At 50.4% G+C, this 27,066-nt stretch overlaps 1 protein-coding gene across 7 annotated transcripts in view; it reads left to right on the top strand.

The window, feature by feature from the left end:
• Positions 1 to 27,066, top strand: part of Pcnx2 (pecanex 2) — a 171,424-nt gene that overhangs the window by 88,687 nt on the left and 55,671 nt on the right. For all 7 annotated transcript variants that reach the window (XM_048800374.1, XM_048800377.1, XM_048800376.1 and 4 more), the window contains 2 exons: positions 17,506 to 17,614; positions 22,057 to 22,186. In XM_048800374.1, coding sequence (XP_048656331.1) covers positions 17,506 to 17,614; positions 22,057 to 22,186 — 239 coding nt within the window. The remainder of the gene's footprint in view (positions 1 to 17,505; positions 17,615 to 22,056; positions 22,187 to 27,066) is intronic.

Below are 27,066 nucleotides of genomic sequence, written 5' to 3'. Positions count from 1 at the left end.
GGTGCCAGTGTCTCCACAGGAAGGAAGAGGCCCCTGGTTTGTGGGTGCCCCTCCAAGCCCTAGTGTAGTCTGACCAGTGACAAGCCCCTCCCTGAACAGCAGGGCAGGCGTGGGAATAGCTCCTGGGAGACGGACCCTGCCAGCACTTCTGTCATGTGTGTGCTCTTGTAACGTGGCAGCCATGGGCTTCCACAGGGACTGACATTGGCTCCTCATCCTGTTGGTTGACTGTTTCAGATCCCAGGAGTCTTTCCCCGGCGTCTTTGTGAATCAACTCTGTTAATCCTTGTTTTCTCTTCATTCCACCTGTCTTCTTTGCTTCTCTTAAGTAACAAAAACAGGAACACTGCTGTGATGTGAGAGCAGCCCCAGGTGGCTGTCCTCAGCTCCTGGGGGCAGGGGCAGGTGGCCATCCTCAGCTCCTTGGTGGCTGTGAAGGTTCTCTGGTGGCGCTGGCTGAGTGCTGTTTTCAGGTTCCCATGTCCTTGCTCGTGACCTCTCTCCTGGGCCCCAGTTTCCACACTTCCTTCCAGACCCAGGCCTTGGCCTGCCAGGGCCTCAGGCATTGCTTCCTGTTCATATGAACTGTCTTGGTTCTGGTCAGTTTATGTCCCTGTTGTGACTATTCAGACCCAGGCTTCTTCTATGTTCTCCTATTTGTCATTAGTACAAAGTCCCCTATCTTACACAGTGGGTGAGACATCATTCCCTGGGATCTCTTACACTCTTGAGAGGTTACTATATGTGATTTTACTGCTTGCAGTGCCAAGATCGCAGCATCAGATGTGAAGGGTGCTGGAAGCAGTTCAGGGCCAACTCCAGCGATTGACATTTCACCAGGGTGAGATGTGCCCTCCTTCTGAACCTCAGTTTACTGTCAATGGAGCATGACACAGTCTCACTGGTATTGGGAGGGTCCATTCCTGTAGCCAAGAGGGAGGTTTTAAAGCGGAGAACAGTGCAGGGCAGGACGCCAAAGTCACTGTAAGTAGGCAAGGACAGGTGCTCGTGGTGTGGGTGTGCGGCCAGGGGCCTGTCCATCCACACCATGCTGTGCAGGAGGTGGCTCCAGGTGACTCCCCAGCTATGGCAGGAGCAGGGGCTTTTGCTGGCTGGGCTGAGGCAGGCTTTCCCCACCCAGCTGCCTGCTGGTCAGCCGAGGGCCAGCATGTCCCTGCTGGAGACGTGGCTGGGGGCTGGTGTCAGGTTGAAAAGGCTTGTGAAGGGTACAGAAAGGCGTGTGCCTAGCTCATCCTTAGCATCCATGAGGACACTTAGCCCTGTCCTATGCAGGATGAGGAGGTAGGCCCCACAGGGCGTGGTCCAAACGAAAGCCACAAAATCCTAGTTGTTCTGGGCGTTGACTTTGACTTTGCCAGAATCTTTTTGAAGCACCAATTAAAATACTAATCTACTCTCAGACGGAACCCAAGTAGTGGCTTCTTATTTCCTCTGACTGAGGTAGCATTAGCATGTAATTTGAATAATCTGCTTTTAGGCTGGGATAATGGCTCTGTCTAAAAGAAAAAGGGAAAGGAACACAAAGAGACAAGCCCGGAGACAGACAGACAGTGGGGCCTGCGCCCGGATGTGCCCACCTCGCCCAGAAGCCTGCTCCCCGCTCATCTCCAGAGAGTGGCAACAGAAAGCCAGCATGAAGACAGTTAGGGAAACAGACAGTGTTTGTGAGGTGACAGAGACGGCAGAGCGGCGAGGAGCCAGGAAGTGCCCTTGTGAGGTGGGCACAATGATGCCCTCTCAGTTCACCATGCCTGTTGAGAAGCTCCCTTCAGTGAGTCCTAGAGGTGGTCTGGAAGCCTCCAGGGCTGGTCCAGAGGCTGCCCTGCTCTCAGGGTTTCTCTCTGCAAGATATGAGGCTTCGCTGGTCCAGTCCACTCACCAGAACCCTGTGTGACTGTCCTCTCCCCTGACCATCACAGCTGTCCTTCCACCTGCAAGCCCTGCCTGCCACAATAAAGCTGATGTTAGCTGTAGACCCCACCCCCACAGAGGGCTGCGAGATCAGGAAGACATGTTGGGGTGGCCTCTAGTGCACTCTGAGGAAAGCAGGTGCCCAAGTACAGGCTCCTTACTACAGTCAGGTGCCGTGAATCTATCAGGCTTCACAGGAAAACAGGGGAGAGAAGTGACCCCAGGGCTGATCTGCAGGGTGGGCTCAAAACAGCAGCCAGGGAAGGGCACAAGTGGGTCTAGAGGACCAGGTCATCTTGCATCCCTGACCCTCTGAGGTCTGGAAGGTGAAGCTTGCCCTCTCTCCTGAGTGGGCTAGAGCTGGGGAATGTGGGAAATGGTGAGTTCTGGAACCAGAGGCTGTGGGGACAGAGTAGTATGCGGCCCAGGTGTCGACACAGTGGGGCGGGGGGGGAGTGACAGGCAAAAGATCCTTGCAGTGAAGTGTGTTGGGGGAGGTGGGGCTGAGGAGCGTCCAGGGAGCACTTGGAAGTGGAACTGGTCCAACCAGGGAGAACTAGGAGCCAGGCTGTCACCTGGGGCCTTGAAGGCGGGAAGAGAGAGTTCCCCTGAGGAAGTGGCCTGTGGAAGGCATGGAGTTTGGTGTGTTTGAGGAGCCGTGAGATGTTGGGTCAGCATGAAAACCTGGGGAGGGGTAGGGTGAGGAGAGGATGCAGGTGGAATGATGAGCCCTGCAGCACAGGAACAGGGGCAGCAGGACTGGTGGCATTTAGAAATGTTTCTTTGTGGAGGTGAGGGAAAGGCCGAGGCCGGGACTGGTAGGAAGTATTGCCAAGTTCAAGCACCTCCCGACGGGACTTGAACTGAGGTGGCTGAGAGGCAGGAGGAGAAGGGGACAGTGTCATATGGGGCTCAAGAGGTAGAGTGGGTACCACTGTGACCGCGCGGATCTGGGCCAGTGGCGGGCGGAGGAGGAAGCCCCAGCCAGGAGGTGCTCAGCAGTTACAGAGCCAGGTGAGAGGTAGCCTCAGCCAAACTAGGAGACAAATGAGAGAACAGAGTGTGGATTCTAGGTGGTGGGAATGAGAAGTGATGGGGACAAACTCAAAGCCAGAGAGCAGGATCTTCCCCATCTTACTCTTTAGACTTACACGAGCAGTACCTAAATGTCTGCTCATTTAATAAAATTAGAAAAGCCAAGGGAAATGCAGAGGAAGTGTTGGACACACATCCCTGCTCCTCAGCCTTCCTCTTCCTGCTGATAACCCTTGAGAGCTCTTGGCATGAATCCCTAAGTCCTCTGTGTTCTCCCGCAGGTGTGCACACAGGGATTTAGAGTACCAATAGGTACACTCTTTACACATCTTTTACGTCCACTTATTGGCCCTCAGTTACATGCTGGAGGACTTGTCTATGGTGATACAGTGACCCTGCCTCTCCTGGTGACCCAGGCAGTACAGGTTGCACTGTATCTTGACTAGCCCTCCCCTATTAATGCACATTTAATTTGTTTTTGAGCTTTTATATGGTAGTTAGGACCTCTGTTGTCACAAGCCACAGAAACCCAAATGAAACTGGCTGAATGAAAACAGGGAACTTGCCAGCTCACGTCGGGACAGTGATCCAGAGGCTTACGTGACAGCATGGAATTCTGCTTGCACTTCTCCTCTCCCATCTATTGGTGTCATCCTTAGATGGCTCTTTGCAGGGTGGCAGCCACAGCCACCAGCAGTTTCTAGCTACACTCCTGCAGCTAAGGATCCTGGAAAAGAGAGCACATCCTGTAGTTCTAGCCAGAATCCTGGGCATCTCCTACCGACTCCTTCCATGTAGTATGTTCCCTCATAAGTCAGTATGGAGGCTGGAGACCACGGGTCCCCAGCCCAGCTGGGACCTAACCAGACAGGGCCTGGCAGGCACAGTGGGTGATGGGAGCGCATGTGGGCACTGCTCTGGACTCCCCAGAAGGCTACAGCAGCATTCTGGCACGTGTGGTTCAGAAGCACAGATTGTCTCTTCTGACCAACTTTGGTTTGAAGTCTACTTTATCTGAGGTAAGGATGGAGACCCTGCTTGTTTACACAATCCATATGAGTGATAAGTGTTTTCCCACCCTTTCACTTTCAGCCTGTGGATGTCTTTGCCCACAAGGTGAGTCTCTTGAAGACAACATATTGTTGGGTCTTGCTTTTTAATCCACTCTGCCAGTCTATGTCTTTTGATTGATGAGTTTAGGCCATTAACATTCAAGGTTATAATTGAGATATGATTTGTATTCTGTATTATTTTGATTTATTTCTGGTTTTTTGTCTTAGTTTCCCATTTGGTTGAATGTCCCTTTAGTGTAGATCCTCCCTTTGCTGGTTTTCACTTTTTTTATCACGTTATCCTCATGGAATATTTTTGGAGAATGCTCTTTAGTGTAGGCTTTCTAGTTATGAATTCTTTTAATCTTTATTTATCATGGAATGTTTTAATTTCATTTTCAAATCTGAAACAATTTTGCTGGATATAAAATTCTTGTTTGGCATCCATTTTCTTTCAGAACTTGAATATATTATTCCAGAACCTCGTAGCTTTGAGGGTCTGGGCTGAGAAATCAGTTGAGATCTGAATTGGTTTCCCCCTATACGTAATTTTTTTTTAAATTTTTCTCTCACAGCCTTTAAGATTTAATCTTTATTCTGTGTGTTAGTCATTCTCATTATGTGTCTTGGTGTGGGTCTGCTGTAATTTTGTACTTTTGGGGTCCTGTAAGCCTCTTATATTTGATTTTCCATTCCATTCTTTAGGCTTGGGAAATTTTCTGCTATTGAGTCATTGAAAAGATTGTGTATCACTTTGGTTTATATCTCTGCTTCTTCATATATTCCAATAACTCTTAAATTTGGTCTTTGCATGTTATCCCATAATTCTTGAATGTTCTGTTCATGGTTTCTTACCATCTTCTCTGCATGTTCAACTCTACTTTCAAGGTTATATATTTTGTCTTCATTTTCTGAGGTTCTGTCTTCCAAGTGGTCTACTCTGTTGGTGATGCTTTCTATTGAATTTATAATTTTGTTTACTGATTCCTTCATTTCGAGGATTTCTGCTTGTTTTTTTTTTTTTTTTCATGATCTCTAACTCTTTATTGAAGTGGTCTTTCACTTTCTGTATTTTTTCTTTGATTTCACTCTTTATACCATCCTTTACTTCACATATCAGTTTAACTATATACAATCTAAACTCCTTCTTGGACATTTCTTCTACTGTGTTATCAGTGCCTTCTGTTATTGAAGCATCTTGGTTTGTTTGGGATGCTTTATTCTCTTGTATTTTCAGATTGTTAGTGTGTTTTCCCATCTAAAAGTATGGATCTAAGGCAGGGTAGATTCTACCCTGTAGACCTAGAGTGTCCTTGAAGGTTTCTCACACTTCACCTTTACTGGTGAGACCAATATCAACAGCACCCAATGTACACACATATAGCCTTAAACCTAATAACTCCCACTAAGGCATCTAGGGCTTTCTCATATTAAACCAAAATGATGAGTTCAATAACTATCTATAGTATAAACAGAATACTTGTTAAAACGTTTTACAATTTCAAATGGTGAATGAGAGAACAGAGGTAGTATAGTATGCAATATTTGCGAGGGAGGAAGAGAGAAGCTAGAAGTAAAAATTCACAGGAAGAGTGGAAGAGGATCCGACAGAGATTGGCTGTTGTTTGGAGAGAAGTTAGAAAGAAAATAGTCAAGAGAGGAAGAATACAAACAAAGAGAAAAAAAATAAAGACATAAGAATACAACAAAAATGTAAAACACCAATCATACGTCATTGTTCTCCACACACTGATGCATATAAAACTTTCTATTCCAAATATGGTAGAGAGATTAGTGAATCAAAAAATAAAATAAGTCTTGCTAGAAAGTCAAACTGTCACTGTCAGGGTTCAACAGATTCTCAGTCCTATCTCTTGTGATCACCAGACCCAGATCAGCCCTCGAAACCCAGTCTCTATCCCACAGATCTGGGCTTCAGGTACCTCAGGCTTGGCCACGCTGCAGTCCCAAGGTCTCAATGCTATTCCCACTTGCAGAGAGACCACCAGGGATGCTCTCATGCCAAGGAGGAACCCAAGATGCAGCAGCAAGACAGGGGCCACCAGCATTCTCAACTGGAAGACCCCAGGCTCCTCCAAACCCGCAGGCACCCCCACACTGGACCTGCAGGTCCCAGCTGGAGTTCCCAGACAGAGGCTCTTGTGGTGGCAAACCTGCTGGCACCCAGGCCCCCGGCCCTGGCTGATGTTCCAAAATGGGTGCAGCCACATGCAGCCAAACCTGGAGTCTCCCCACAGCAGTCCTCTAGGCCGTGGTGGCAGCGGTAGTGGTGGTGGTGGTTGGCAGCAGGCAGTAGGCCAGCTGTAGGGGTGGCTGCAGGGGCAGCAGCAACTGCAGCTGTGGGGGCAGTGTCATCAGGAGATCTCAGGGGTCAGCAGCAGTGTAGGCTTCAGTTGCATTTGGGGCAGCGGTTTCTACTGTGGCAGTAGCACCCAGAAAGCAGACCTGGCGACCTCAGCCGGCAGCAGCGGAATCAGCGGCAGCAATGGCGGCAGCGGTGAGGGTGGCCCTTCTGATACTTTCCTAGGATTCCCTTTCTTGTCCATTACCCATTTGTCCACAGATGCCATCCACCTGTCCTGTGGGCTCTTGAGCATATTAACCGTGGTGATTTTAAGTCCTCTGTGAGGTGACTCACGTCTGTGTCACACGCAATCTGCGTCTGTCGCCTGCTTTGCCTCTTGAGACTGCTCTTCTTGCCTTTTCTATGCCCTTCCTTCTCTGATGAAAGCAGGACCTGTTGTGTCAGGTCGGAGGACACAGGCATTTGGTGTGAGGACTGCCACTGAGCTGACTGGGAGCTGGACTGTGTTTAACTGACTTCCCTTTAGCTTCAGGTCTTTCCAGAGCTCCTGGTTTTGTCTCCTCTTAACTTCTGGCTCCTAATAGCCCTCCTCAGAGGGCCCCGTCTTGTAGTACCCCCTCCGTATTGCTGTGTTGGTCCCTCTTGCTGTGCACGGTGTGGGGACTGGAGGATTCTGTTCTGGGTAAGTGTTTTTACCAGGCCTGTGTCTGGGGCTGTGACCTTTGGGAGGTTTCCAGGGCCTTATGGCTTTATTCCCTGGGCCCTCTGTGTCCTTCCCTAATTGGTTCCCTGGAGCACCCACCCCTGGTGACCCTGTTCCTTCCTCCCTGTGGGAGACACCCAGAGTGGGCTGGGAGGCTGCGTCCCTCCCACCTGGACGCAGCTCCTGTGGAGCCCTCCAGTCTAGGGGTGAGGCCTGTGGCTTCCTCTGACTCTGCTGGAGCCTGGGGAGGGGGTGGTTCTCAGACCTGCACCATGAGAACCTCGTGGGGTTTCTAGAGGTAAAACCGTGGGTTCAGGGTCCTCTCTGAGGCTCTGGTGCCCCCAGTGATCTGGTCGCATGCTGGTTCACCCTCGGCCTCCAGGAGTCACTACACCTCACTTACAGGTCCTGCCAGTTGAGGCTCCAGCTGCTTCTCTCCCAGGCAAGCAGGGCTCAGTGGGGGCTCTCGGGATGCGCCTGTCTCTCCATATTCTCAAGTGGCCTCAACCCCAGGACAGCAGTGGTCCATGGGTCTAAGGAGTCACTGGTTGTCAGTTTGTCCAGCTTTTTCTTGTTAGCACAGGAGTGACAACTTCCAAGTTCGTTACACATCAGAGCAGGAACCAAGAGACCCTCAAGTCCCTCTTTAGAACCACACACCAGATGTCATCCCCTCTCTGGCCCCAACCCTGCATCAGTTCCCAATTCACACCAAGTAGGAGCCAAATGCACCACAGTGGCCCACAGGCTAGCGCACCTGCTTCCTCTGCCACACTGGCCTCCTCTCCCATTCTCCCCTTGCTGGACCCAGGTGTTCCTGCAAGCTCTCTGCTCTGCTGCGCCTGTGTCACATGGTCCCCTTGCTCTCTAGAAATGCTCCTCCCAGGTGTCCTCATGTAAGTTCCACCAGGGCAGAGATTCTGGCCTTCATTTACCGACACAGGGCAAAGGTTCTGTCTCTTTCATTTACTGACACACCCCAACCCTGAGCAGCGTCCAGAGCGAGTGGGCAAGGGGAGGGAGGTCTCTGGGGAGGACACTGCTGTGTCGACCCGCAGTTCTCACACTCAGACCCAGACTCAACTGTCCTGTTCCCAGACTGCATGGCACAGCAGGTGGAAGGTTCCCGTAGCCACCTCGTGACTATAGCGCCAGGCTCTCTGCGTTCACGCTCAGGTGCCGTGGGATGGTTTTGTCCAGAAACAGAGTGCAGGCCACAGCATCCCTGTTCCCTGGAAGACTAGAAGTGCCTCCAGTGCGGGGCCACTGTGTATCACTGTCTCCCGCCTCCTGCAGCGCCCAGGGTGCAGGCCATGAGGACAACTCAGTGTGCATGACTGAATCCAGGGGAGTCAGAGACCGGAAACTGGTGTTTGAGGAATGGAGTCCGATGTGGATGCGGTGGTTGGGCGTTGTTTTATCGCTCACTTCCCAGGGGATGGGGTGTGTGGGAGGAGGGAAGGTGGCCCAGAGTTCCTCTGCTGGCTTTGCACGTGGTATCTCGGTTTTCCTGGCTTCTCGTGAGTGTCCTTGGCTGCACCTGCTGTCTGCTCACACTGTGGGCTTACTCAGAGCTCGGGGTCCTCCGAGTCCTTCTTGCACAACTGAGGATAGACCACAGCCTGCTCCACTGTAGATCTTCTTCATGGGACAAGCTGATGTCACCCTGCTGGCCTGCTAACTACATGCTGTGATGCTGTAGCTTCATGCTTAGCAGTGCTGTGGGATCGCCAGGAAGAGCCTGCTCTGCTCCTATGCGTCCTGTACTCAAGACTTCCAGCTGCGTGGCCAATGCTGAAATCCACCCTGGCCCCCTTCCTCCCTAGCCCCTTCCCAGCCCCTCTCCAGCACCCGTAACCTGTGCCCCCTCTGCCTCCACAAGAGAGATGCCCACACACAGGCCCAGGGTCACTCTTTGTTCCTGAATCTGTGGGCAGAGATGAGACCTCTTGATAGGTGGCACAGTGGGAAGGGCTATGCGTTGGCATTTGTGGGTGCTCTCATGGACGGTTATGGGATAAGAGGGTAGCCCAGGTTCCGGGCTGCTGTGTTCTCTGCAGGCCTGAAGTGTCTGGCTGGAGGAGGCCATCCATTGGAGGCCTGCTGCGCTTCCCTCTGCCTCCCAGCCCACCCCTCTGCCTTCTCCCCACCGCTCTCAGTTCCTGGACTGCTCTTCACCAAGACAAACCATCACCCAGTTCCTTTCTCCCTCCTTGGCTCTTTATCTCCCTTCCTGGTCCTTCTTTCTTTCCTACTGTAGGTCAATCCTGTTCATCTTTCTGGAGACCTCTTGCTGAACACTTCTGGTATTCTACTATTAAATGTGGCGCTTGCTACATGGGTGCCTCTGTCAGGCTAAGAACTCTTTTGCTGCTGGTTTTCCAGGGATTTTTATGTGTGGGTGTTGACTTTATTTAACATCCTTCCTGCACCAACTGAGCACCATATGGTTTTCCTTTTATGCCTTTTTAGTTTCGTAAATTACATTCACTTAAAAAAAAATCTAAGCCATTATGAGATGAACCAGATTGGATGATGATGTGTTTTTATACATTTACAGGTTCGTTTTGTAAATATTTTATTGAGGATTTTTTGACTTAAGGATGGCAACAATTATATTTTCAGCTTTCATAATATTATTCTCTGATTTCAGCTTTAAAACTAGCTCCCAATATAAACTATGGAGCTTTTCTACAATGCACATTGTAAAGCTGTATCATTTCCTCTCCACGGCTTTAGCTGACTTCTGATTGGTACTGGGGCTTTTCCTTGTCATTTATTTTTAAATATTTTCTAATTTTTACTATCATTTGTTCTTAACTAATTCATTGTTATTTTGTTGTTGTTATTACACCCAAATGCAAAGGTTTGTGGTTGTATTTTGCTATTGTATTGGCAACTTTTTGTTATTAACTTTTCATTGCAAAGCCCTAGGCATAATAATAATGTTCAGCATTGGTGAAGACTTCCTTAGTGGTTTGATAAATCATCAATTCTTGTAAATGTACATTTGCCTGACAACTATATTCTTTTTTTAGTTGGTTGTGAAGTTGTAATATACATCCCTCTTAGATGCTTGTCGATTCTGTTTGTCAAGGTATTTTGTGTGCTTATTTACTGGCTGTCTGGGTGAGTGACAGGCGTGGTGGATTTGTTCATTGTTGAAGATGTGCGGATCTCAGCAGCTGCTTTGAGACTGCACATGAAGTACAGAATATCAACTATCTTCTTAGTGAGTCCCCTCTTTTGTCATTATGTCCTGTTGTTTATCTATTTTGAGTAAAAGTTTGTTTTGTCTGATATTAATACAGGTAACCCAGCTTTCCTGTGGCTAGAATTTACCTGATACCTTTTGTTTGGGCCAGCTCTTTTGCCACTGTGACAAAAAAAGACCTGGCAAGAACAACTGGAGGAGGAAAAGTTTATTTGGGGGCTCATGGTGTCAGAGGTCTCAGTCCATAGACAGCAGGCTGCATTCCTCAGGGCCCACGGTGAAACAGGACATCATGGCAGAAGAATGCGATGGAGGAAGGCAGTTCAGGAAATGGCCATCAGAAAGCAGAGAGAGTTCTCAACAAGGTCAAAATATATAACAAAGGCACTCAGATTGCCCTACTTCTCCAGCCACACCCCACCTGCCTACAGTTACTACCCAGTTGACCCATTCAAGTGGATTAATGCATATGTGTGCTTTCGTGGGATACCTCATATCTTTTTTATTTTTTATTCTTTTACCTAAAACTTTCTAGGTAATTTTGGTATTTCTTATAAAAAGATCCGGCAAGACTTTTCTTTCTTTTCTTTCTTTTTTTTTTTTTTTGGTACCAGGGATTGAACTCAGGGACACTCCTCCACTGAGCCACTTCCCCAGCCCTATTTTGTATTTTATTTAGAGACAGGGTCTCACTGTGTTGCTTAGTACTTTGACATTGTTGAGGCTGGGTTTGAATTTGTGATCCTCCTGCCTTAGCCTCCTGAGCCGCTGGAGTTATAGGCGTGGGCCACCACACTTGGCTAAGATTTTTCTTTTTAATGCACACTGAGACTCTGTGTTTTGGTTGGCAAATTTTATCCATTTACACTTGCTATGATTACCAATATGTTTGAACTGTTTTCTATCCTGGTATTTGAATTTTATTTATAATGTTTTTTCTTCATCCTTCCCTTTCTTCCTTCTGATGAATGAAATGAACTTTCTTTGAATTATTTTTCCCTCCAGGACTTTGGAGATAGAATATTGTATGTCCTTTAGAGCATGATTGGCCATGTGTGATGCCTAGACCAGCAGCATCAGCAGCACCTAGAATAATAAGAAACGCATGCTCTTGGGCTCTATCCCAGACCTGCTGAGCCAGAACTTATGCATGTGGGAGGCAGTGTCTCTGTGATGCAGGTTCTCCAGTTTGAAATAAAAGTTTGAAATCTTCAGTTTGTTAGTGGTTACTCTTACATTATTAATAAATACACTCAATTAGCGTACAAAATTAAACCTTCTCCCTTTCAGACAATATGAGAACTGTAGACTTTAACTCTGATTCTCTCTTCCTACCTTAAATATTTATGATATTTCATTTCACGCTCACATGGATCATTCCTCGCATAGCTCTTCTGACACCGTAATAGTGTCCTTTCTCTAGTGTATTCTTTCACTGTTCTTTCTGCAAAGTTCTGTGGGTGTTTTGTTTTTTTTCTAAAAGGTCTATGTTTCCACCTCTTACTTGAGCAACACTGCACTTATGTACAAAATACTAATTTGATATTTTTTCTTAATACTTTGAAAACATTATGACATTGTCTTCCAGCATATTCTTTCCAATAGGAAGTCAGCTGTCCATCTACAACTCTCTTGTAGGTTATCTGTTAAGAAAGATGATTTTCTCTTTGACTTTGATCTTATGTGGTCTCTTTGATCATGTGAGTGAGGAAAAGTTTCTTGTATGTGGTACAGGACTTGATGTGGTTCTTCAGTGTAGTGACCCTACATCCTGAATTCTGGGTATTTCTGGACCATCACTCAACAAGAATATCTCCTGCTTCTCTCTATATTTTCCTTTGGGGACTCTAATTGCATGTATAGTGTCCTCTTCTGTCACAGGTGCCCCTTGGCCTCTCTGTTTTGTGTCCTAGGTGGTTTATTGACCTCCAGTGGGAGCTGCGTGATAGGTACTGAGCACAAGTGTTTGCTGAGGTGGACTCCTCCTGACATGAAATTCACCTGGTCACCAGTTACAGCCACCACCTGGATGATTCATTAGGGTTATGTAATAAAATTCTATGTCACGTTTTCAGCCAGAATAGTTTGATTTAAATCTAATATCCCAATGTGTATTCATCGTATTTTCTGTTATTGATTTGTTATTCTATCAAAGTGACCCTCCCTCCCCACCAAAAGTGGGGCCCCAGGTCTGAGATGTCACTGGATTCCCCTTTCCACCCTCTTGAGCCTTTTCCCACTTCCCATGTGGCCCTCTGTGCCCCATGTCTGACAGTCCCCTCAGTTCCTCTGTTTGTGGCCTTCAGGCCCTCAGCTGGCCCCCTACTCATTCACTACTTGTCCCCTGGACCGCCTCAGGTCTTCCTCTGCTACAGGCCCTCCAGAGACCCAGCGTCCTCTCTGTTCTTTACTTCTGGACTCGACGTCCCTTTGGCTCCGTCTGTTTCTGTGAGTCCCTTCAGCCTCGCGTGTACCTTCAAGTTCAGGTGTTGGCGACCAGATTGGTGTGACGGTCACTGAAGTGCACATCTTCCCGAGGAGGAGAGCTGCTGGTCTGACAGCCAAGCACAGGGGCCCTGGAGTCGTAGAACCAGCCCGCAGGGCATAGCCTGTGGGGAGTCGGAGCAGGACGGAAAGTCGCGCCTGGGGTTGAAAGGGATTGCTGTTCTTCCACCAAATTGGGCTGTGCACAAACAGCTTCTGAGACAGTGCCCGAACATGGGCAAGGCCAATGCCTGGCCCACTCTGTCCCTGGGATGGGGCAGTCCCCAGAGAAAGATGGCCTGTGCCTTACTGGGGAATGTACCAGCAAGGAAGGTTTTGGGGGTCACCTTTACTTGGTGACACTTCTTTAGGATGTTTTGTGGATGTACACAGTTGGCTTTACTATTTACAGCAGATGTACAACAGCATGTCTATGCTCAACTGAAAAGATAGTGCCAAAACAGGTCATTTGAAATGACAATATTTATGGTGGCTTTCTTTCTTTGGGAGATAGCCAAAATTATTCTGTTGTGACTTTCTTTCCTCTTTCCTAGTGTTTTCGGTGGAAAGAAGACAAAAAATTTGGCTTTCTCTTTTTAGGCTTGTGAGGTTTGTCACGCAGTGCAATCAAGCTGAGTTAGGATCGTGGAGGTAGGAGACAGGAGTGAGGTAAGCATCACAGAAACAGAGGCCCCAAAGCCTCCTCTTGGTGTGCCATGCAGGGCTCTGACCAGAAGACGGACTGGGGGTTCGCCAGGAGGAAGAAGGTGGGAGACGCAGTTAGGATAGTACATGTGCTTTTCAGAGGTGGCCTCAGCCTCCAGCTTCAGTGTTAGTCCCCAGCCAGTTCAATTTTAGTCCTCATTTGGCCCCATTTTGTCTCCATTTGCCCATTTTTACACCCTGAGTCTTTTCCATAGGCCTTTTTTGTACACAGGCCACACAAAGAAGGCGCACGGCCAACAGGCTATATAGGGCGCATGCTCACTGCAAGTTGCTATCTACGACTTTGTCGCTACACACTGAACCCTAGTGCTTCTGGCCTTGACTAACCATAGCATAGCTAGTTCTGGCCCTGGCCACACTCTAAACACATAACATAATCCCCTGGAAGTCTTGGGAGAGAGCTTAACTGCAGACATTTGGGGGCTGCCCTACAGGGTGCAGATTCATGGCTGACCCACCTGGGATTTCTGTGTCGAGGTCTGCAGTGCAGTGTTAGACCCAGCGCATGGCCATGTCATGGGGAAGGCGTTGGTGAGGCTACTTGTACCACCTGACCTTTAGCATCATGTGGTTCCCTACACCGTGGACTAGTGCAGAGTGCAGAGCCACTGCACATGCTGTGCTCATGGTGATCGGGGCTTAGGCTCCTCTTATGTGCAGTCAGCTCTGTTTGGGCTCCTACGGGTGCTTTATTCTCCAACCCATTTTCCCCCTGAAAGAGGATAGAATATAAAGAGAAGATGTGGAGGTGAGTCTTTTTAAGCTGGATCCTGCCTCGACACACTTTAAGAATAAAGGTATGAGCCATCTACCTGGGAGCTGGGAGCTCAGCAAGCATAGGTGGCCCCACAGGCTGCCATTCCCTCCACGTGCGTGTCACCAGATTTGTTAGTGACATTGTGCCTTGTTGATGGCATTTATCCTGAAAGGCTCTTCCAGGCTAGGCCAGGCTCCTCACCATTGTGGCTGGGAAGAACAGGTCCCTGTGACCATGGTCTGTCGTGCCTGTGCCTGTGGCCCTGCTGTGTGCTGAGTGGTGGTTAGGGAGACCTTTTCCCGGTGCTGTGTAACACCGGTACTTCCTGTTGCTGTGGTTCATAGAGCTGCACTTCAAGGAGGGATATATGGTGATGGATTTTGGTTTAAGGTAGGCCAGTAACTTCCTGTGTGACCTGTACAATCCACTAAACCTCTCTGAGCCTGGCTTTCTACCCTAAAAGTTGAGAGGGTCTGGGCTTGGCATGGAAGGAGGGGCCATCACCCCTATTTCAACGTGGACATGCAGGAGCAGAGCTGGAGCTGTGATCCAGACCTGGGTGGGATGCACTCCAGCCACACTCCTGGCACTGGGAGGTGAGCTCCCTGCCCCCAGCACTGCTGCTTCCTCCTGTGGTGTCGCAGAGGGGCCACTAAATACCATGTGGTCAGGAACCAGAGACCTAAAGAACTGACGCTCAGGAGATGGGCATCTTCAGTGGTTGAGAAGAGCAGAGTCTACGTTCTTAGCCCAAGTAGAAGATCTTAGCAAGCCTGCATTTCCTTCTTCAGTTTTCTTGAGAAAGACTGAGGCACAGAGAAGGGGAAGAAGGGAGACTCCTGGGGCCCTGCTGCAATCAGAGCAGGGGCACTGGTGCTCGGAGCCTTCAGACATCTGGAAGCTGGTTTTGCTTGTGCGTAAATACAAGTTGCTGGGCTAAGCAAAAAATAATTGTAATAGATTCACTTAATCATAATGCAGCGGAGTCGGACCTGTGAGAGCGTTAAACTTGCAGATGAGGCTCCCCAGGGTAGCTTGGCTGATTGCAGAGCTGCGCCTGACCTACTTACAGCTCTTCCAGAGGCGGCTGCGAGTCCCAGGACACACCAGTGTGCAGGGAGCCCAGCGGAGCTGCTTTCCGTGCCCTATTCATTCAGGGCACTGGGGGCTGTGCCTCCCTGGAGGGCCCTTGCTCATGCTTCAGTTTTCACTTCGTGTGCCACAAGACTGGCACTTAATAACCACACAGGAATTCTCAGCAGCAGGGTGGGGGGCGAGAGGGGCTCTGATCCGGAGGCGTGTGACTGGTGGAGGCAGCTGGGCCCAAATGAGCAAGGGGGTGTGGCCACTTCTCGGGACCCAGAAGTGATGTGTGTGAGTGTCTCCTGCAGGGGACTTTCCTGTTCCTTGTCTAGTTGGGTTGATGGTGGGGAGGAAAGGCAGCGACACCAGCTTTGAAAGGGAACCCTCTTTTCCCAGAAGGAGCCAGGCCTGAGTCTGGCTTAGAACTCTGGGTCTCTCATCCATGCCAGCACCTGGTGGCTGGCAAGGTGAGATGGGGAGACCATTTCACGTGGACCTAATAGGTGGGACCTCGAGCTGGTAGGTGGAGTAGGGTGCTGCTTCTTTAGCTATGAGACTCCAAAGCCAAGGGCTGTGGAGCCCTGTCCACCTGGGTCCAGGAGGCCTTGGCCAGCCCTGGACTGACATGGAGATGACCTCCCTGAGCAGACCCCAATGCCATGGTAATCAGCCCTCTGCCATGAAGCAGGCAGTCAAGGTGGAGGCAGTAAGCAGTCATCTGCAAGAGCTAGGTGTCCAGCTCCCTTTCTGAGTCCATCCACCAGGCGTCCCCAAGCCCATCTGCGCGGCTCTTCCTCCCCACGCCTCTCCCATCCTCTCGTGTTCCCATCCCTTCCCTCTGCCTCTCTCTTCTCTCCACCTGCAATTCTGCAGCTGTCACTCAAGCTCATTGCTAGCTCATGGCTGGTGTCCCTGGTGGGCACATGGATGCCCAGGGCTCTCTACAAGCCAGATCTCTGCTGCCCAGGGTTGTGTGTATGTGGGTCTCTGGGAGACCTCTCATCCTGGTTCATCACCAGTGGCCTAGCCAAGGTGTTTATTTCTACCTTAATGTTTATCCAGAACTAGGTTTATCCAGGGTGCGTGTGGGAGCCACAGACGCGAGATGAGACAAGCGAGGCAGGATCTGGAGAGGACTCTGCTTACCCACTTCTGCTTCCTTTGCATCTTCATGCAACAAGCCTGAGCCTCCTCACCTGTGTTCTAGAACCACAAAGCTGGCTCTTGGCAGAGGGCTGAGTCCTCTTGGCTCTCTGAACCCCCGCTTGACAGCTCTCTCCCCAGCCTAGGTCCAGTTTCACTCTGGCTTCCTGATGTGCTGTATAATGCTTCTTGAGTCAAATTTAATTTTTTTCTTCTCTTCACTTGACGGCCTTGGTGGAGAATGTCTCTCATTGTCTTTTGAAAGCCAGCAAGTCTGGGGACAAGCCCTCCATTGTCCTAGGCTGTGGTGCTGCCTGTCTGGGTACTTCTGCAACAGCCTGTAGCACACGGACTCTGCACTGAGTGCTGGCAGCAGAGCTGGACAGCCATGGCTCCTCGGTCACCTGACACAAAGCCCAAGTCAGCAGCCAGGTGGCTGACCCCTGCACCTGTCCTCCCACGGACAGGCGCAGTCTCGTCTCCAGCCAACACTACGGAGCATGTTCCCCCTTCCGTCTTCTTCCTCAGCCCACAGGTCCCCTACCCTCGCTCTGCCCTCCCAGAGCTCACTCTTCCCTTTTGCTTCTTGCCTGCCGATGAGCAGCTTCCGCACCCAGCCTTGGCTTTCCTAAGTGTTTTGTAACTTTCACTTCAATGACATGGAGCTATTTTATTCAGCAAGAGCAGCTGAGCAGATGAAATGAAATTGATATTTTCAAAAACCTCAACAATGTCGGGGATGCTAGGTTTTGCACGAATCTCCCTGTAAAAGATCCCATATGAAGGGAGCAGCCAAGCTGTGACTGGCAAAAACACATACCGTAGCCATAGCTTGAAGGAACAAGTCTGTTGAGATGAACAGGCAGGCTTCCTTCCGGTCCTCCTATTGCTTCTTTCAAATATCCTTAAATAGCTGTGTTGCCTACAGGACAAAGGAAAGTAAGACCAATAACAGTCTCGTTGCCCCTTCCTGACTGTGATGCATGTCCTCTAAATGACCTTGACGCAGATACCATGGGCCTCTCTGATGAATGTCTCCTCTGCTTTCAGCTCGGGGACCTGCTGCACAAGATCCGGTTCGTGCTGACCTACGTGGCGCCCTGGCAGATGGCGTGGGGCTCCTCCTTCCACGTGTTCGCGCAGCTCTTTGCCATCCCTCGTATCCTTTCTGCTTCTGTCCTGGCCCCAAGCTGAGGTGCACATTTTACAGGGCGAGCTTTTCACTGAACCTGGCAAGAAGCAGACTTTCAAGTCTCTTCAGTTATGTCTTAATGGGACATGAGGAGGCACTTTGAATCCCCTTCAGGCCACTTAGCTTTCAAAGATGGTTTGCGATTCTGAACTCTCACTGCTTCTCTGTGCATATTCAAAAATTGCTTTTATTTTTTCTGATCCTCCCATTTCCCATGCCCAGCTCTGCATTTAGAGATCCTTCCTGTCTTTTAAATGGAAATTAACTGCTTAAATTATTGGTTTGACTTGTGGAGATTAGTGCAAACAGACCCACAGTCATTAGACACTGAGGACATGGCTGGTGCGTTCATCATGCTATCATGTATCATGTCTATTATGTTTTGATTTAATACTGGTATTTTATATATACTTCATCAATATTCAACAATCCTGAATTAGATACACACAGAATTAACCAAATATTTTTGAATACTGAAAAATCTTGAGTATTGAGAAATTACTGTTTTGTTGGTAGTGATATTAGCCAAGAAAGCTTGGTGTCTTTGTATATTTACATGTTTCCATAATGATAATTTATTCCTATCCACTTCAAAACAAACTTGAGATGCCCCTTCTAAAGATCACTTCCACACAGCTGAATTTCATGCTCATGTGTGTGCTTGTGTGGAGAGACAGAGAGAAAGAAATTGATAAAAAGTACTCTTGAAGGCAGAAATTAATTGAAAAATTCTTGACTCAGGCCAGAAATTTTCCCTGAGAGATCTCAGCCCACTGATTCGTACTCTGCAAACCTGTGTTTCCAAGACGTGGGCTGGGCCCAGTTAGAATCAGGATCCTGGAGGACCATTCTAAATCACACTGTTTCCTAATGGTCTTTCGCACCCCCACCTCCTAGGCCATTCTTACCAGCAGCTGTGGTGAGAGAGAGCACCTTGGTTCTCACTCTGCCGCCCTCCCTGGGTGTTGTTAGCGGGTTGTAGCTCCTGCCTGCAGCTCCTTCCTCCTGAAATCTGCAGAAGCCTCATTAAGACAACTCATGAGGAATCTCTGGGATGGAACAGGGTATTCAGGAGTAGAAACACGCCTGGCATCATCTTTCGGCAGTAACAGCCTGGGTCTTATAAATGCTCTCCTCTGAGGTTATTTGTTTAAAAAAGGAGTTAAGCAGATGAGAGCTGGGCCCACAATGCCCACTGTTCTGCGTTTCTATTCTTAGGCCTCATTGCTATTGCTATTTCTGAAGTGTTTCAAGGTTGTCTGGCAGGAGATGTGAGCTCACGCCCTGCCCTGCTGCCCTTTGGATGCAGGCATTATCTACAGTGGCAGGTGCTTGAGTCTACTCAACAGGACCCTTCAAAAGAAGATGGGGCAGTTTTTATGTATCTCTGCTGTGTCTGAGGTCTCTTATCCAGGATTTCAAGCAGGACTAGCTAGTGGAAATCATGGCTGCCATGCAGCTCTGCAGGGGGAGTGGCAGTAGGATTTCAGAGCCTGGTCCTGACCAGTGTATGCAGGGCTGCTTGTGCCACCCAGCTGGTGACGCCTCGTTGGGTGGGTGTGGTGGTCCCAGAGCTGAGCAGGGGCTGCTGGAGTGCGTGGCTCTCTGTTGCTGCCCTGGACACATGCAGCATCCAAGGCACAAGCCCACGTCCTGGGAACGTGAGGGCACCTGAAACAGCGTTGGCCTGGATCTCAGCCTGCACACAGCACGCTCAGGCTGGGGGCTTCCCTGGTGTGTAGGTGATTCTCCTAAGTAAACGAGTCACTGGAGAAGGGGGGCTGTGTTGGGCATCTGCCTTTCAGCCTTAGAACGTTCCATCCAGCCCCATGCCTCCTTCCTGGCCAGGCCCTGTGAGTGATGCCTGCTCCCTCCCTTTGGCTAAGGCAGGAGCCTCCACAGGGGCCACTGCCCTGGTGTTGTGGCGTCCAGGGCTGCTCCCTACCTTGTGCACATGCACCTCCTACCTCTGCTCAGTCACAAAGTAGATATTTGCCACCTGGAGTCCAATAGCATTCTGCTCAGGATGTACGGGGTAAATAGCTGAGAATGGGGGTATATTCTCCACCCAGACAAAGCCGCCAGGCTCCTAGACGTCAGCCCTGAATCCTGACTAATTTTGAAATGTTAATTATTTTATTACTGTATTAAGAAACTGTGGTCTCCATCCTGGCATTGAGAATGGAATAATTCTCTCTGTTTTAGAATTGAATTAGCTCTTGGGCCTGCAGGGCACCATGGGGAGATTGCTTTTCCAGTACCAGCGTGCCTTCCCCTGATCCCTCTGTTGGTGTCTGAGCTCAAACCTCCAGGGAAAGACAAGCTTGCTCACCCTTCAACACCCATACACTGCCCAAGGCTGTTGTCTTCTGGCGACTAGACTCCCCACGTTACCCTGGAAGGAAGGCTGCCTTTGGTGACCTTTTCTTTTATCTTTTAATTATTGGTGTTGATGTTTTCACTTTAAATGTGCTTTTAAAGAAGTCCCACCTATGCTAGAGGGCAAGCACTTGGCCCTCTCTGCTGGAAGGAACTGAAGAGGGCTTCAGGTGGCTCTGCTCCTGGGGGCCCCTCTCAGCATCCCTGGACCGGGCTTAGTCTTTCCTGTTTACTCCGAGTCAGCTATATGTTCCCAAGGATTCTCCCCCAGGAAGCATCTCTGGAGGCCATGTGGTCACTCCTATCCTATGCCCTCGCATGTCCTCCCCACATACTTAGCTCTCTGTTGGCCACTAGTAGTTTCTCACTTAACATCTGGGCAACTGTGCAAAGTAATCTTTGGAGAAATTTTAGAATCAAAGAGAAGGGCAGTGCCTGCCCCTTCAGCACTTGGCCTTGACTGGTCCCTGTGAGCCCTGGGCACACTGGGTCCCGTGGTGACTTCCATCCTCGTCTCAGCTCTCCAGAGTCATCACCACACACCTGGCTCTGATGTCCCTTCAGCACCTAGACTCGGATGTCTCCATCCCTCTTGAATGTCTCAGAGTCTGCCATTCCCCTTTCCTTGGTGACAAGGGACACCAAGTAGGGTACCTCTGTCACCCATCACTTTCTTCTTTGGCTGAAAGCTAAAAATGCTTCCACCCCAAGACACAGGCATTTTTGGCCTTTGGTAGCCTGTTGCTCAGTAGTTCTCCATTTGAACCCAGCTCAGCATAAATGGCTTATCATTGCAGGGTGGTGGAGGCTCCTGTTACCCTCACAGCTCAGCCTAGAGCAGATCCCTGGGTGTGACCGCAGGGAATGTTTCAGGAGAGAACAGAGAGGGTTAAAAGGAGGAGGAAAAAAACGCACTCTTGGAGCCAAAAATCTGACCTTAATCTATAAGGATGTCTGGGAAGGGTCTGTGGTCAGCGGCAGGCCCGCTCCCAGTCCAGATGTTGAGGAGCTCCTGCCCCCAAATCACACAGCCTGGGCCAGGCCAGCAACAACTTTGACAATGAGCATCCTCCTGTCTGTGCTGGGCATTCCCTGTCACTCCCTCCTGGAACTTTCTGAAACTGAATAAAGAAATGTGGTGCCCGTGTGTGCAGCGGCAAAAGAGAAGCCTCAGCGCCTGCCTTCCAGGAGGGAGGGTGGCCTTGCAGCAGGTTAGTGCAGGTCTGTAGTGGGCAGCAGGACCCTTGCTGCAGATCAGGGAGCAGCATGCATCATCGTGAGAGCAAGGCAGTCTGTCCCATTGTCCCCAGCACCCAGACCCTTGCTCTTGCAGCCCAGGCTCCTGGGACCCCATTCCAGAGACCCACAGGGCTCAGGCCAAAGGCTCAGTACACCATGTTCAACACTGAGCAGCCTCAGTGTTCTGACCACCTTCAGGGTGCGGATCAGCACTTGTCATTAAGTGAGCAGCCTGTGGGAGAGCTGAGGAGGCAGGTGGCCCTGGAGGCTGGGACTCCATATGCACCTGTGTTTACCTGTGAACCAGACCTGCATGAGCCATCTGCGTTCAGTGTATGCAACGTGTGTGTGTGCGTGTGTGTTTTCCATTGTGTGTGTGTTTGTGTGTGTGTGTGTGTGTATGTGTATATATATATATATCTGAGGAACAGGTGTGGCCTTCCCCAAACAATGCCACCTGCTTATTTTTTAAAGTGCCACTTAATCTTACTCATTTACAAAGCCACATAGTCAGTGCTCCGGAGAATGTGCACAATGAATGTGCACAGTGGCCTCTTAGTTAACGCAGCCGGCTCTTCTCAGTCCTTAGGCGTTGTCCATAGCACATGTCGCCTGAGAAGCATTCCATGTGCATGGGGGTGAAGCAAGGCCGCCAGGATTTGGTGGAAGCCTTGTATTTCTAATCTGTGCCTGGAGAGGTTAAGAGCCCATCCTCTGTCTTCAGTGAGAAATAGCATCGTGAACCCAGTCAGAATCGGACAGGTCCTCTCTGCCTTAACTCCAGACCCCAGACTCTGCCGTGCTGCTCTTCCAGGCGGCCGCCACCTCCATCTTCTCTGCCCCGCTGAGCCCGTTCCTGGGGAGCGTCATCTTCATCACATCCTATGTCAGGCCGGTGAAGTTCTGGGAGAAAAACTACAAGTAAGAGCCTAAACTCTATGCTGACCCCTGTGCCCCAGGGCACCTGGAGTCCCCTGTCCCTTCCCCATGGCAGCTCCGGCCTCGGGCTCTGTTCTCTGTGGGTGGGCAGAGCCCAGCCTGGCTCCCTGGTGACTCCCTGTTCATTGGCTGGGCTCTGGGGCCCTGGCAGGAGCACGGCTGATTGGGAATTAGTGATTAAGGCCCCTCCAGGTTTCTGCAGCTGTGAAGGAAGGGGGAGAGGCTGCTGCCAGGTCTTAGCAGGTGACCAAGGAAGAGCTGGACAGATCTCCTCTTTCCATGTGCCAAGGTCGGCCTGAGGGCGCAGTGCTTCCTTCCTGTGGTGGCCCTTCTATGAGCCTGGCACAGGTCAGGACGCCTGTGTGTCACCCCGGCTCTGTGCAATGCGGCTTCTCCTTTCCTACTGGGACTGGTGGCGACCCTCTCAGGCCATGGTGACAGCATGGGGCATCGCTTTTGCTGCTGTTTGCTTTGGGTGCTGCTGTTTTGAGGAAGGTGTTCTGCCACTGGGCCTCACCCCAGCCTGGGCGTCGTTTTCAGGGGACAGCTGAGTGACCCTAAGGCTCTCATGGCTGTGCCCGGAGGACTTGGGGTCAGTGGAAGGGAGAGCTGTGAACCAGGCGGTCTCCAGCAGGTGGCATAGGACTCTGTCTTGGTGTCTCACCTGTGCTGCTGTGCCTGAGCCCCGCCCTGAGCTGTGCTCACACCTCTGGCTCTTAACTGCCTGTCTCAGGGGCCACTGAGGAGTCAGGAGATCATGGCTCCCGTGGGTAGTAGGAGACGGTATATGCGAATGTAAAACAGGCACCCTCCTGGTGCAGATAGGGGGGTGTGGTGGCTACAACAGCCCTGGGCTAAATGATGCCTGGGTAAACCCCTCCCCTCCATCTCTTACCACTGAGACCTTGGGCTTCTCTTCCCTCATCCCTAAAGCAGGACAAAATAATAGGATCCCCTTATAAGGAGAAAATGCACCAGCATACCTAAGACCTAGGACAGGCCTGCACTCAGTAGTGTGACACTCTGCAGAGGGACCCCATCCCCAGGTGAGCTGCAGGAACAGGTGTTTCCCATGATCACAGGAGAGCTTTCTGTGTGGGGTGGATGGAGGGAAGTCTCGGGTTCCTTGTGCACTTCTGCTTGATTATTTCACCTCCTCACTTTCACAATTCAGCCCCCTCCAGGGCGATGGGCTTGGAGCTGAGGGCTGGTTTACATGTAGTTCAATGAACAGACCCTTCTGTGCAGGATCCGTGCTCCCCCGCGTTACTTGGGGAGCGTCAGCCTCGGGTGGGAGGGCCTGCAGGCCTGTGGGGTCCGATGGGAATGCCTCCTCCTCTGGGGCGGCGGGGGGATGGGGAGCAGAACACTCAGTCTGAGAGGGACCAGCATACCGCCTCCTGCGGCCCATCTGCCTGAGCGCTCAGCAGATAGAATTCGGGACAGCAGAGCAGTGGGTACCAGGACAGGACGTGGAGGGAAATCTCATCCGGATCCTGGCAGGTGCCTAGAAAACATAAATGTCTTTATGTTCACATTGTCTCTTACTGAATAATAAATAACCACTAACTTCAGTGTCCAAAACAACAAACAACTTATTACCTCGCCTGGCGTCTGTGGGCCAGGGATTTGGGAAGGGCTCAGCAGCATGGTGGTGACATGGTGTTGCAGTCACCAGGCGAGGAGGTAGGTGGGACTGGAAGAGCAGAGGCCCACCTCTCCAGGTGACTTCCAGATGTGGTGATAGTCTGGGCTCCAGCATGTGGCCTCGGGGCCCAGCACAGGTGTCCTCTCGAGTAAGGTGGAAGGCACATGCTTTTCTGATTGTCCTCATTTTGTTGTTTACAAGCACGTCACACACCCACCAGGTTCCAAGGGTCAGAACTCTACCAGCTGTTGATGGACAAGCGGTCAGGTCCAAGAAGGACTTGTGGGATCAGGAAAAGTAGCTGTCATCATTGGAAAGTAAATATGTATCATGGTCTTCTGTAAATTCTATCCAGAATTGATGTGGACTGTGGGTACCTTCAGTTCTGGGCTGGTTCATTTTTTATCTGTGTCTCTGGGGGGTCCTGCACACAGTAGGTGTTCTGTAAAGACTTCTTAAATGAATTAAATTCAAAAATATTATGTCAGAGGGGAAGAAAATCTCAGTCTGGGTTTGCATTGCCAGAGGAAGTTCATTGCTAAACCAGCCTGATCCTGATTGCTGTGGTTTGTCAGTCTGTACGGGTGAGCTCTACCTGGCGCCCCCACTTACAACCCAGGCAGAACAGCAAACACACCATAGTGGTGGAGGGCTGTGTTCTTACATCCCCTGTAAGGATCTGAGAAAGCTGCAGAAACACATTCTGATGTGACTTATCACCCTTCTCTTCTTATATGAACATTGACTAAATAACCAAAGTGTCATTAACATGAGACAAATATTTAGGCCATGAAGTATGACCGTGTTCCCAGTTATCTCAGGAACTCCTTTGTCCTGGAGGGGGACTGTGCTCAGCCCTCTCAAAGAATGGAGATGCCCACCAACAGTGGCTTTGCTCCTCTATGTCAGAAATCTTCCATAAAACATGAAATGCACTCAGTCATATAGCAGCTAGCTCAGAGGGAACCACAGCTGGGGGACAGTGGGCCCTGGGACTGACAGGGACAGTCTGGTTGGGAGAGGCACCAAGTCTTGAACTTTGCAAAAGAAGCAGAAGTGAGCAATGAGGAGAAATTGGCAGGAGAGAGTCTCAGGTAGGAGAAGCGAAGCAGAGGCGTCTGAAGGGTGAGGGCAGGGGGTGAGGTCAGTCTCCGAAGCTGGGTAGGGGCACTGGGGATAGGTCTGCACTCCGCTGGGCAGAGCCTGCCTTCAGAGCCCAACCTGCAGTCCATGTCACTGTCGCCTTCAAGCCACAGTAAGCATGAAACAGGCAAGACTGCAGCCCTGGCCAAAGTGACAGGCAGGAAAGCATAGAGCTTGGTGTCCCAGAGAGCCATCACTCCTGCCCAGCGAGAGTCTCAGAGCATGGGTGGCCTGGATCCTCTGTCCAGTGGGCAGGCAGTGTGGGACACGAGCCTCATGTTGGCAGCAGCTCTGTTACCAGGAGGCGAGAACTGACGTGGGGACCCAGCATCTGACACGGGGCCCAGGAGCAGCTCAGGGCTGAGCCTCCCCAGATACATCTGTCACTGACCCACCTGTGACCTAGGCCAGCCCTGCCTCCTCTGTTCTCTGCCCCAAACCCCAAGTGCAATACAGGTCTGGGTTTGAAAGCTGCTCTGAGAAATGAGCTTGGCCCCATCTGCTAGCTTGCTGAGGGACAAGAAAGCCCTCACACGTGTCCCTGGGGGGGGGGGGATTCTGACACTTGAAGCATGGTGCTGAGATATTGTGCAGATACATTGCAGGAGGGAGACACTTTGAGGAACTCCAGTGTGTTGAACTTCTCATATTGTGCCGGTTTAGCTTATTATTCATTACTTGTGTGCCTTTACTTGGGGTCCTGCTCCATATTGCTGAGTAGAGAAGTATTTGGAAAGTGCAGAGTGGAGAAGCAGACCACAGGCTGTAGGGTAGCACCTGACCTCCCACCTGCTTCCCAGCTGCCTGCACCTGCTGACTCTTCAAGGTCACCAGGAGCCACGCCTTGCAACTGACCTGGTTGATGGATGACTGAAGGCTGTGCCAGGCAGGGACAGCAGGGGGAACTCAGCCTCTCCAGCTTTGGGGAACGTGTTGAGACGGGCCCGATTTATTCTGAACAAAGGAAGGCAAGAAATACGCCACAGCTTTTAAACACACGCCGTCCCAAACCCTTTCATTATGGGACTCAAATATATGTGACGCGAGAGATTTATGGGCAGGTTCAAGGCTCCTGGATGGTAGGACTCACTCCCTGGTGCTAAAAGGGCTTCCCCAGAACAGCCAATATTCCAGTGACCTTCCCAGCCACCGGAGGCAGTCTCCTTCTTCCCCAGTAAGAGCAGGCGTGGGAAGACCACCCTGCAGCTCTTTGTCATTAAAACACATTCTGTGACTATCACTTAGGGCTGCTGAACTTATGGCCCTGTGTGTGTTTCCCAGACTCTGCTTCTGCTGAATTGGAGTGACGTCCCTGCCCAGGCTTTGCAGCAGTCCTGCTCCCAGGGCTCATGGTGCCCTCCCACCTGTGCACAGGCAGCTACTCACTTTGTGAGCCGGGCCCAGCTACAGGTGCTCCCCAGTAGTGTGACAATAACCCATACGTGAGACTCTAGGACAGACCACCAGATAACCTGGTCCTCTGGATGACGCAATGCGTTGGCTCCCTTTGCCCCTGTGCTGTCCTTGAGGGTGGCTCTGGGGTCACTGTTGTTTGTTCAGGCTTTGCACAGCTGGAGGCGGTCTCACTGCAGCCGGGAAGACTCTGGGGGATGCCTCGAGGTTTCCTGGGAAGGAAGGAAAGTTCTTAGTGGATCTTAAAATCATTGGGGTTGAAAATGAAGATTTTTAAAAGTCTCATTTGAAGAGAAGTTGAGACTGATAGACGGCTGGTGTTCGAGTTGTAGTTTCTCTGGATAAATGAGAGCCACTGGGGACACCTGAGTATTTTTCCCCTCCCCATTGTTAAAGAACCCCTTTTGGAGGACAAACTGGAGGGTAGAGAATGATGCTGGGGAGACACACAGTGCTCTCTTGACATTTGTCCTGTGCTCCTGCAGCCAGGACTCCACATGTCCTGTCTCAGTATTTGAAAAAACCAAATTTGGAAACAAATGTAAGGTTAATCCTTTTCCACCAAAAACAAAACAAGCAAAAAAACCCCAGATATGCTGGTGCAGTGACATCAAGATGCTGTCACTCATGTTCCTGTGGGTAACTAGAGGGAATACGT

This window comes from Marmota marmota, unplaced genomic scaffold (assembly GCF_001458135.2).
Source record: "Marmota marmota marmota unplaced genomic scaffold, marMar, whole genome shotgun sequence".
NCBI lineage: Eukaryota > Metazoa > Chordata > Mammalia > Rodentia > Sciuridae > Marmota > Marmota marmota.
This window is presented reverse-complemented; position numbering and strand designations above follow the sequence as displayed.